Below are 12,241 nucleotides of genomic sequence, written 5' to 3'. Positions count from 1 at the left end.
CTTTTAATATCTGAAATTTAAAAATGTGAATTTTTTTATCTTTTTTAACATGTTTTTTATGAACTGTTATGGTCTTTCAAAAAAAAAAAAATGGAAAACCGAATAAAGATGATTTGATTTGATTTGGATACGTCATGGGGTACGATTTGTTGAAATTGAGAGGTGGGTAGATGACCAAGGGAGATATATTTTAGTGAAGGGAACGCTAGATGGCTCCCTGTTGATTCTGGGGAGTATTTACGCCCCTAATTACGAGCAAGACAAATTCCTGCAGAGGCTGGGGATGGCTCTGGCGGACTGGGATGGAGTCCTCTGGGTTCTGGAATGCGATACTAGATATAGGATTGGATAGATCGCACCCCCCCACTTCAGGCCTCCTCCACGATTAGACTGACTGAACAGTTTACCTCCTGGACAGACGGCTGGTCTTTATCTGACGCCTGGCAGACACTCCATTGCACACATAAGGAATACTCCTTTTACTCCCCTATTCACAATCACCACACTAGGATTGACCGCTTTCTATGTTCTAAGGCCATTATCACGAATATGGGTGGGTCGGAATATCTCGCTAAGACCTTCTCCGATCATAGGCCCCTCACACTGACGCTGCTCTGGGGCAGGGTACCGACCCCGGTACCTACCTGGAAACTGAACCCACGGTTGTTAGAGGACCCTCCCTTTCGTTCTTCCTTGTCCACCGCTATCTCTGACTACCTGAGAGAGGACTGGAGCATGGCCTCCTCGAACCTGATAGTATGGGACGCCTTAAAGGTTGTGATAAGGGGGGCGGCGATAGGTCAACTGGTAGGAGCTAGGCAGGAGATACACCTAAAACTGAAGGACGTGGAGAGTAGACTGCAAATACTAGAAAGGGAGGTGGGCCTCGATCCTGGGAAAAGAGCAGAGTTACAAACAGCCTACATTGACCACGCTGAAACACTAGAAATTCTCAGAGGGATAGACTACAAGGAATGCATAAACCGGAAACACACTGAGGCGGATAGACCTAGTACGTTGCTTGCCCGACTGGTCAGAGACCAGCCTGTTCCACCCCATATCACCAGCATACGCGACTGGATGGGGGTCATGGTTCAAACACAAGCCGAAATAATTACCGCATTTCGTGCTCATCTCCAAACGCTCTATTCACTCCCCGATCCAATAGACATTGAAAGGATTAACGAATACCTGCAGGACCTGCCATTCCCAACACTAGCGGAAGCTACTAGGAAAGATATTGACAGCCCCATCACCCAATCTGAGATCCGCGCAGCGATTAAGGGTTTAAACCGAAATAAGACGCCTGGCATAGATGGTCTCCCCGTGGAGTTTTATCTCACATATTCGGACCTCCTCGTCCCGGTACTAGAAGGGGTCTTTAAGACGGCGTTCGATGCAGGTTGCTTGCCTGAATCAACCATGCAGGTTCTGCTTGCGTCGATACCAAAGCCCGGGAGAGATGAATTGGACATGACCAATTATAGACCCCTTTCTCTGCTCTCGACCGAATACAAGATATTAAGTAAGGCCCTCGCAAACCAGATACAATCGCACCTCCCCATCCTTATCCATCAGGACCAGTGCGGATTCCTTCCGAATCGTAGTACCTCCCTGAACACTCGCCGCTTGCACTCGATAATGTCGGCTGCTACTGATACCTTCCTTCAGGCGGGATGTATAGTACTGGACCTCAAACAAGCATTCGACTCCCTGTCTTGGAAGTTCATGTTCGAGTCCCTAAAACGTTTTAGGTTCCCGGACAATTTCCTGAGACTTTACACACGTCCCACGGCCAGGTCTCGCACTGGTAGATACATCTCGGACAGCTATGAGGTACACAGAGGCACGAGAGAGGGTTGCCCCCTGTCCCCTTTGTTATTTGTTCTTGCCCTCGAACCCCAGGCACTGTCCCTTCGTGGTATGGCCGACCGCTTGGGCATACCGGTTCATGGCACACACCATCTTATATCCATATACGCGGACAATATTTTATTATAATTTCGAGACCTCACAGCTAATCATGATCCGATACCGGGTGTATTCAACACATTCGAGCAGATATCGGGCCTGGTGATCAACCCTGTAAAATCGCTAGGCTTTTTCTTCCGAGAGACGCCTCACCACACTCACATCGGCGCTCATCGTATGCCGGTGGCCCCTGACACATTTAAATACCTGGGAATTCAGGTGTACAGTTCGCCTGCAGATCAGATTGATGGGAACATTCAACGGGCAATAACTAGACTTCGGGGCAACGTGGGGTTCTGGACCTCTTTGCCCCTGTCAGCGATGGGATGCATAGCCATCTCAAAAATGGTGGTGCTCCCTCTTCTTCTTTACTATTTTGAGAATCTACCGGTGAATCTGCCTCAGACCATTTTTAGTACGTTGGATACCATTTTGATCAACCTTATATGGGGGACGGGCCGGAAACCTATGAGCCTCCGGAAACTTCAGTTAGGAACTAAAGCAGGCGGACTGGGGGCCCCGGATTTTCGGGGGTATTATTATGCTAGCCAGCTCCAATGGCTCTCCTATTGGACTGCGGGTCAGAACCTACATGAGATTGGATTTACGCCAGAAAGACTTGGACGTGGAGAACTTCACTCCCCATTGTTGCCTAAAGCCAGGATTCCCCCGGACTGTCCTCCCCTGTTGAAATGAACCTTGACTTGTTGGAGGAAAGCCCTTTCTTACACGTCAGTGGCCCCACCATATGCGGCGATTATCCCCTTGTTGGGCATCCCCACACCCCAGGGCAGACTCACATGAACTAGACTTCAGGACTGGACAGATAGTGGGGTGGAGGATGTTGGTTCTTTCTTTGGAGAGGAGGTGATCCTCGACCACGATTCATTCATGCAGATCACGGATGCTCCACCTCGTTTATATCTGTTACATGCCACGGTAGCGCATTACATTAGGACCACCTGGGCACCACAACAAATGAAACCCACACAACACGAACTAGTACACCTATTATATTACATGGGACCGGGAGGGCATTTGGTCCGCTGGCTTTATACCGGGATAAGGACATATGCAGCGATCCCGCTCGCGCCCCTGAGAACTCGATGGGTTGACGACACAACCACAGAAATTGCAGATAGAGCGGGGCAAACTATACTGGAACATCCCAAAAGGGTATCACGCAATGTCAGGCTTAAATTTATTCAAACAATGGTCCTCCACAGAGCATATCTTACCCCCAAGAGAATACATCTTATGTTCCCGGATTCCTCTCACTGCTGCCCTCACTGCGGAGCGGACTTTATCCATATGATATGGTTCTGCCCACGCTTACGCGATTACTGGAGTGAGATCTGCCGAGTCCTCCACACTCTGACACAATTGCCGGCCCCTACTGAGGCCTTATCCTGTTTATTGGGGTTAAGACGCCGTTCCGGGAGCCAGAAAGTCAGATTAAAACTTACAGACTTAACATATGTCTTGGCCATTAGGGCCATAACTATGAAGGGGAAGTCCCCCAGATCCCCCTCAGTACCAACGTGGCAGGCTGACTTACTACAATGGGGTAGAGCTCTGTATTTTTTCTCATGCCAAGTTGCAGTCGATAATAAAGTGTGTTAAAAAAAAGAGAAAAAAAAAGATGCATGATGCCATTGAGCCCAGCAGTGATAACACCTGTCGGACTGTCGGGAGATGCGTGTGAAGGAGGTTCAGGCATTTTTCTTGGATTGAGGACAACCTCTCCTCCGAAGGACACATGCTTGCTTTTTTGGTTTCCAGGAAGGAGCTTAGGTAATGGAATCTTTTGCGTTGGATTTAGTATTGATTTCTAGAAATTGACATGAAGGCCCAAGTTGTTGAGGAGCTGAAGGCAGCGCAACAGATGAGCCTGCAGCAGTTTTGGGGATGAGCTCTTCAGGAGCCAGTCGTCCAGGTAAGGATATATGAATATTTTATGCTTGAGAAGAAAAGCGGCCACCACAGCCATACATTTGGAGAATGTTCGGGGGCCTGACTTGAGTCCAAATAGGAGAGCTGAGTACTGGTAATGTTGGAATGACACTTGAAACATTAGAAATTTGCGATGTTTCTTCGTAACTGGCACGTGGAAGTATGCGTCCTGTAAATCGATGGAGCACATCCAACCCCCTTGATGAAGCTGTGGGAATATCTGATGCAGTGCTAACATTCGAAATTTCTCTCTGCGAATGTATTTGTTCAATAGTCTCAAGTCCAGTATCGGTCTGTATTCTGTGATGGGACCTCTTTTCTGCATGTGGAAGTAGCGAGAGTAGACTCCTTGATTCCTTTGAAGAACTGGAACTTTTTCTATAGCTCCTTTCCTAAATAGGGTGTTTACCTCCGCTTGCAACAACCGATGGACGTGGCGAGATCTTCCTCTTGGAGGTATTGATGGAGGAGGAGTTTTGAATCTGAGACGATAACCATTTTGCACACTATTGATGACCCATTTGTCTTTTGTTATATGTTTCCACTCCTCCAGATGTAACGAAACACTTCCTCCCACCGGAGTGGACAACAGCTTTGGAGGAAGACACACCTCATTGCTTTTGTGGCTGCTTTGTTGCTATTGACTGCTGTTTGTGTGCCCCTCAACCTCGTCCAGGTCTACCTTGTTGATACTGAGACCTTTGTTGCGCCTGGCCTTGGGTCTGCGAGTTGCAGTTCAGGGTTTGAACCCGCTGCTGGAAAGGACGTTTGTAATAAGAACGGAACCGCCAACAGAATTCCTTTTTGAGGCCTACAGCCTGCCTTGAGGGTATCCAACTCAGTTTTCATTTTTGCCATTTCGTCATCCGCATGTGAACCGAACAACGACGGGCCATTGAATGGCAGATTGACTATTTTTCTTTGTGCATCGGGCTTGAGTCCTGTGAGCCGAAGCCACGCTGATCGTCTGGAGCAAATACCATGTGCGTATCCATGGGCTGCCAAGTCTGCAGAATTGGCTGCTGTACTAATGATCTGATTTGCTACCAGCCCACCTTCCTGTAAAATCTCTTGGAAATCCCGTTGGTCGTCTTTGGGTAGTTTCTCTATAAATCTTATTAGAGAGTCCCATAGATAACGGTCATATCGTCCCAGTAGAGCGGCTGTGCTAGCCCCCCTCAAGACAGATCCAGAAGCACTACACATTCTCCTTCCCAAAGAGTCCATATTTTTGCTGCCCTTCTCTGGGGGAGGAGAAGAGCTGAAGTGTTGGAATGGGCTTTCCTGGCGGCGGCAACTATAAGTGAGTCTGGTGGTGGGTCAGACCGAAGAAACAAAGGATCTTGGTCTGGGGCCTTATACTTTTTTGAAATTCTTGCGGGACCCGAGCCCACTGTGGAAGGTGTCAAAAAAGTTTTCATCGCAGGCTCTAATAATCCTGGCATCAAAGGAAGAAGAGGTTTTGCCGAAGCTCGATGGTGCAGAGTTTCAAATATGATAGAAGTGGCACCTGAGGGACAGTCATACTTATATTCAGCTTGCTGGCACCTCTAAAGAGTACCTTGTTGAATGTCCCAATATCATCAACTGGGGAAACACTGGATGGTGGCTTTGATAAGATAGTAGGCGAGTCGTCTCCATACGAAGACCTTGTTGATAAGGTCGTTGACCACCATCTTCTCCTTGGTGTATGCGAGCGACGGGACCTTGCACGCTCTTTTGAACGTGAACGCCGTCTCAAAGGAGATCTGGATCGCCTCGGGGACCTACGAGCAGAAGGTTGTGAGGATACTGTGGGAGGAGGTCTCTCAGAATGCCTGGGTTGGATTTTCCAGTGCCTAATGTCCAGCTATCTTGGTCACATGTTGATAGTAGGAGACATGTTCCTGCTGCTCGGAGAGCCCTCCGGTGTAACCTGTATAATAGTGATACCAGGCGAGGAAGAAGCTTCCCTCGACGTCGAGCGCCGTGATCTCGACTTCGGTCTAGCTATGTCTTCAGCAGGAACAAGTTGTCTGTCTCTCGACGTCGATCCCTTGACATCAAACCAGATTGAACCACCATCGACGTCGACCGTGGAGATGACTCTCTTGAAGGTGGAGACCTATGAGAGGAAGCTCTCGACGTTGGTCTCTTCGATGTCGACCGCCAGTGTACATGCGGTATCTTCGACATCGATCGGTAACCTTCCCCTCGACGTAGACTGCTTATGGGTCCGAGAGGTTGTTCTGGAGTGTCTTGACGCCGACCTTTGAGAAGGAGGCAGAGATCTTGACACAAACTTCTGACTTGATGTCGACGGGCGCTTCGACGTCAACTGAGGTCTATCATACTTCGATCCCGAAGCATGTCTTGACGTCGACTTACTTCTCGACTGTGATCTGATCTTCAACGTCGATCTCACTTGCATCATTGGTCTTGACGTCGACGACGAGCTGTGATGTTTTTTCTTACTTCTAGCATCTGTAGATGTAGATCTTTGCCTTTTATTTGAAGAGGAGTGCTCTCTAGAGGTATGCTGACTCTATGGCCTGCTTTTCTGCTTTTCTTGTCCATTAAATCGAGAAGTCTGATCTTTTCTCTGTCTTTCATTGTTCTTCTGGAAAGTTGGAGACAGTAGTAGCTGTGTCGTGAGAAGAAGGTAGACACACGACCCAGACTGAATGAGGATCAGGTTTGGCTATCTTCTTCCCACAGGAAGAACATTTATAAAATAAAGGTGGCATATCTGACTAAAGAAATCCGACCAAATTGTCAGGAAAAGACTGGTAAACACAACCAGTAACAAGAAATGTCGAATAAAGTTGTTAGAAATTAAATTCTGACTGGAAAAAGTCAAAATCAGTTAAGCTCAAGCTCCAGGTTCCTCACAGAAGGAGCCGGAAAATAGAACTGACCTAACTGTCACCTGTGGTGCATGATGGGAGCAGGGGGCTCCTGGAGGCCTTAAAGGCAAGTTGCTCAGGGTCTCTGAGGCCTTAAAGGCGAGGAGCCAGTTTTCTTTTCTGTACAAGGATGTTATTTATCTATGCAGCCTTTTTTAGGCTAATTACCTGCTATTACCGGTTTTCTTTTATGAAAATAGAAGGTTACTGCAGAATACTATTACTGTGTATGTCCTTCTCTTACATGATATGTATATGTGTTATTTTCATAGTATTTATTTATTTATTTTTTACATTTGTACTGCGCACTGTTACCCGTAGGTGTCCTGGCGCTCTGTAAGACTCCATAGGCGAAGGCCGTGTAGTGATTAATTAGTAAACAGCCAGGTCTTAAGATCTCTCCTAAAGGCCATAAGGTCCGTCATCTTTCTAAGAGCCAGGGGCAGGGCATTCCAGGCCTTGGCTGCTCCCAGCACAAAGCTTCTGCATCAGCGGATCTAAGGTGCCTTGTCGGATGATACCAATGAAAATACTGCCGAAGGAAGGATGGCCCTAGGCCTCGCAAGGCCTTAAATACCAGGCAAAGGGCTTTGAACTAGATCCGCTTTCGCACCGGGAGCCAGTGAAGTTTAACTAGCTCCTGGGAAATGGGGGCGTACTTAGGGATGCCCGTAATAAGCCGCGCTGCAGCATTTTGCAAAACCTGCATTTTGTTCAATATGCTTTGTTGGGCGTTAAGAAACAGACTGTTGCAATAATCCAGCCGCGATAATACCAGTGTAGTAACTACTGTTTTTTTACAACTTACAGGGATAAATGGCGGAATCTTTCGAATTGTTTTGAGCAGGAAGGAAATAGAGGAGGACACCGCATTGACCTGAGGTCGCAAGGTAAGCTGATCATCGATCAGCACCCCATGGCTCTTAACTTTAGACACAGGGGTGGGAACCTTACCCATCCCCTCGGGCCACAATTTTGGACTCCAGAAATTAACATTTGAGCCAAACACTATAACTTCCGTTTTAGCCGAGTTCAGTTTAAGACAGTTTACAGCCATCCAGTTTCCCACCGCCAGCATGCAATCCTGAAATTGTTTGGCTACTCCTTCCTCCTTACCCGGTAGCAGTGACACCACAATCTGGGGGTCGTCAGCGTATGAGGTAAGTTCAAAGCCAAATGCCCGAATTACTGGGGCCAGTGATCTGACGTATATATTGAACAGAGTGGGGCTCAGGGACGAGCCCTGCGGAACCCCACAGGGAAAAACGAAAGGTTTAGATTCGTATTTGCCCAGCGCCACACTCTGAACTATGTTGGAGAGGAAAGCTTTTAAGATGTTTAACGCTTTCCCTTGTATACCACATGCCTTCAAACGGTCCAACAATATCACATGGTGGCCCGTATCGAAGGCTGCGGAAAGGTCCAACAGTACCAGCGCAGCCCTGCCCCCAGCATCGGTCACTGCTCTGATCTCCTCCGTTGTTTTAAATAGTGCTGATTCTGTGCTATGGCTGGCTCTAAAACCATGTTGTGACGGGTCCAGTGCCTGAGTAGCCATAAGGAACGAGCTCAGTTGGACATTCATCACCTTTTCTATTAATTAAGCTGGTAAGGGGAGTCTCGCTATAGGGCGATAGTTATTAGGATCCCTGATATCCAGGTTAGATTTTTTTTAGTAAGGGCAGGATTGAGGCTCGTTTCCAGCAGGACGGGAAATCTCCTGTCCTGAACATATTGTTAAACAAGGCTACCAATGATGTAACTACCGGAACTGGAGCCAGCTTGAGCACAGCCACCGGGCATGGATCTAATGGGGAGCCTGATTTTACCACTTGAAGCAGTTCCATTATCTCTTCATCATACTAGAGAAATACATGTAATTTTGGCTTCTTAGCCTATTGGATATGTATGGGGCTGCATATTTTTGTGTTATACGTGTGTCTTTATTTGGTACTAGGTACTTCTTTTCTAAAACATACACATATATATGTATTTCTTTGTATATGCTCCGGGTTCCCGCACATGGGAGGAGATAATTCAGTGCTTATGACTACTGAGGAGTATCCCTTGGAAGAGAATAAAAGTACAACATATATCAGCCACAAAAAGTACATTTTGCCACAAAAGGCACATGCCTTGATGATGGCTTTCTTCAGGAATTCCTCCATAACAGCACAAAATCGTCTTCCAGACGAAACTCCAAAACGTACTTGAAAAATGCTGCCTGAAGAGTTCAAATCTAGGTAAAAATCTGACAAACTAAGGTGATAGAAAGGTTGTTGAGCAGAGCTCCAAAAGGGACTCCATTTCACACTATGTATGGTAGATATTTGGCTGGAGTTTGGGTCTTTCATAATGAGGTGATTGTGCCACTAAAATGACTTTTCTTGTACCTCTTTTAAAGGACAATTCTTTGATACCGCTATTGAAAGGTCATTATCAGACTCCGCTCGTCAAAAGAGAATGATTAAAAAAGGTTCATCAATGAAACAACAAGTGCTGGAGAAACGCATATGCTTTTGGGTCTCTGTTTGATGGTGATAAATCTTAGCATAGGTCCTATCATTGATGTAACAGCTAAACAACGACAAAATAGTAATTCAAATGCAAAATACCTTGGTGTTGGGTCCAGAGTTGATGATCCTGCAAGCTTGGGTACTTGACAGTTTGTTGTCATGGCTAGCTTTAAGGCAGAAGATGGAACAGAATTTATAGTCCTGGGTATATGTCGAACATTAAGAGTGTTAATAGAGTTTACAGTAGCAACAGATGATGGTACAGTTAATCGAATGCTGTTTCCAATCAGGACCTGAGCTGCGGCAGTGTTGGCAGAAGTTACTTGAAAACTTGGTATACTGCGGGGAGTTGATGTTTGGGCAATATTAGAATGCTGTAACAAGGCAGAACCAGTTGATATTAACGATGATTGATTTGTATGAACAAGAGCTGCAGTTGCAGTACTACTGAGGTGTAACCCCTTGTATAATCCTAGAATAGAATTGAAACAAAACATATATTAAGTTCAAACACCCACAATAAAATTAATGCACTTCAACCAAGAGAACTAATATAGGTGCAACTCCTGACCTGAGGCTTGAAGGACTCCATTCACTCCGACTCCAAGCACTACATCTTCCTTCATCCTAAGTGCTGTTAGCTGTTCTGAAGTAACCAAAGCTGAAGCAGCAAATTGTGCACTTATGGAATCCAATGTCCTTGAGGCAAAACCCTAAGAACAAACACAATTCCCTTAAAATTATAAAGAGTTTAGATCATCACGTCAGAGAATATAGATAGTCCTGCCACAAAAAGAGAACCTCTCTGCGGATCATGTAACTGTCATACATAGTTAAATTAAGACATCAATCTAAAGTGGCAAGTCCACACAAGCACAGTAAAGAACTGAACAATCAGTGGCAAATACAACTTTGCAAAGCAGTGTTATATTTCAGTAGAAAAGACCAGACATTTGTTTAATAGCTTCATTTATCGCATGCAACAAGTTACTTTTGGCAGTACAACATTTTCATTGTTATGCACCCAATGAAAATCCCATGAAAACCAAAGGAACATGAGAATAAGGATGATATTGTTATCTGATAACCAATTGGCTCCCTGCTGCCTTGTAGACCTTTTTAGTATGGGGGTTTTGGCCCTGAGACGGCCAGGAAGGGCCTGTACAACTTTATATAAAAAAATAATACCTGCCCAATTACTAATATGGCCGTTTAATAATTAACCATACTTAGACCATTTGTACATTCAATTGGTCTGAAGGATTTTATTTACTTCTATTTAGTCTTTTCTTCGTAATTAAACATTGTTAAAGCATGTTCTCAAAAGGACATACTACCTACCACATTTGATTTATAACCATAGTGCTCAGCAAAAAATTAAACAAACATTATGAACAGAAAATGAAACCGACAAGTTACATAAAATTAAACAAACATTTTGTGCAAAAAGTGAAGCAGACAAATTAGCATTCGAAAAACAACCAGCCAATTTTAAACATGACAGCCTTAATAACAAGTTGTTTCTGCTTCTTCGGAAATGGGATTATAAAGGCTACAACAGACTGGGTACTAAATAATTAGATCTATGGGGGCAAGCAAACTGTTAACGAATTGCTCTTCATAGAAGTATTATTCAATTCCTATCCCAGGAGGAAAAAACGCTAACACGTTTCGATCCCCTTTATTAGTTTTACGGTGTTCTCTTCAGTGCGTGAGACTGGATGGCAGCTGTGTAATTTCTACTTTGAAACCAAGTTTCATTGATGGGTCTTGAATTCAAAAGTATGTGGCAGGGCGGCAGAGCTAACTTGATTATTTTGAATTGCTTTTTGGGTTGCCCTGATTTATGAAGCACTGAAATTTGCTTATTAATAATCTGGTGTTGACATATCGTCACTACACATTCTTCAACAGTTTTGGATGGAATGTGGGGACCGCTGCTCTTTATTTACTTTCACTCCCTTTGCATCGTCAGACTGTGCTCGATCGATACAGTATTACGTTTGGTTGCTTACTCGACTTCGTCAGACATGGTATGTTTGATTCTCCTGCAGACCTTAGCATCAAATTTTCTTTACGTCCAGATGCAGTGTGGTATGGAAGTACATAGTTTAGGATCCGACGTGAGGGTTTGAGGACGCTTTTGTTAGCCATGCATGCCTAAGCAAGCGAGAGGGGTAAGTTGCCCTTTCATATGTTAATATCTTCTCCAGCATTATTATGTGACAGCACATTTGCCTACTTATCACTTACGTTTCTAAAGCCTGTCTTTGTATACTCCATTCCAAAATAGTGTGAGGTGTGCCATTACTGCCTGGTGGGCTTTTTTTTTTTTTGTAAATCTCTTTATTATCGACTGCAAATGTAATCATGACATTAAAGAGATATTTAAAATCACAACATTCTTTTATGATTTTTTCCTTCCTTGCATAAGTTGGATATCTACATCCCATATATGTTACAAATAATCTTTTTACAGGGTAGACTAATCTTCCTAGACATATGTTGGCTTATCATTGAGTAGGTGATTCAGCGCAATTCAAATAAAAGAGAACAATTACCGTTGTGAAACTTGGTAAACTCCCACCCCAACAATCCCCCACCCACTCCTGGTCGATCTGCTGTCAGTGGTTTAGCTGCTCCTGGGTAGGCACTAGAGGCTGTCAGTCTGTAGGGAATGGGAGCAGATATCTCGCACCACTTTGTGCTGGCGGGGGCCCGCCTCTAGATAGGACCCTGCAGGTCGTGCATGTTATTGAGACCCCGCCACCTGAGATGGGACCAAGTCGAACCCTTCCAGTTCCAGCAGCATGGCTTCCCACTCTAACGCTATGGGTTGTTTTCGGTAACCTCTCTCCTCCCTCCTGAGGGCCGCTCCCTCCGCTCGTCCCCACTGCACTAGATCTGTCTACCATG

At 45.3% G+C, this 12,241-nt stretch overlaps 1 protein-coding gene across 3 annotated transcripts in view; it reads right to left on the bottom strand.

Moving 5' to 3' along the window:
• EPC1 (enhancer of polycomb 1) overlaps positions 1–12,241 on the bottom strand; it is a 1,518,836-nt gene that overhangs the window by 450,760 nt on the left and 1,055,835 nt on the right. For all 3 annotated transcript variants that reach the window (XM_078663339.1, XM_078663341.1, XM_078663340.1), the window contains exons 12-13: positions 9,897–10,038; positions 9,425–9,797 (exon numbers count right to left, since the gene is read on the bottom strand). In XM_078663339.1, coding sequence (XP_078519465.1) covers positions 9,425–9,797; positions 9,897–10,038 — 515 coding nt within the window. The remainder of the gene's footprint in view (positions 1–9,424; positions 9,798–9,896; positions 10,039–12,241) is intronic.

Source organism: Lissotriton helveticus, chromosome 10 (genome assembly GCF_964261635.1).
Source record: "Lissotriton helveticus chromosome 10, aLisHel1.1, whole genome shotgun sequence".
Taxonomy (NCBI): Eukaryota; Metazoa; Chordata; class Amphibia; order Caudata; family Salamandridae; genus Lissotriton; species Lissotriton helveticus.
Note: the sequence above shows the minus strand (reverse complement) of the source record. Positions and strands in the feature narration are given on the sequence as shown.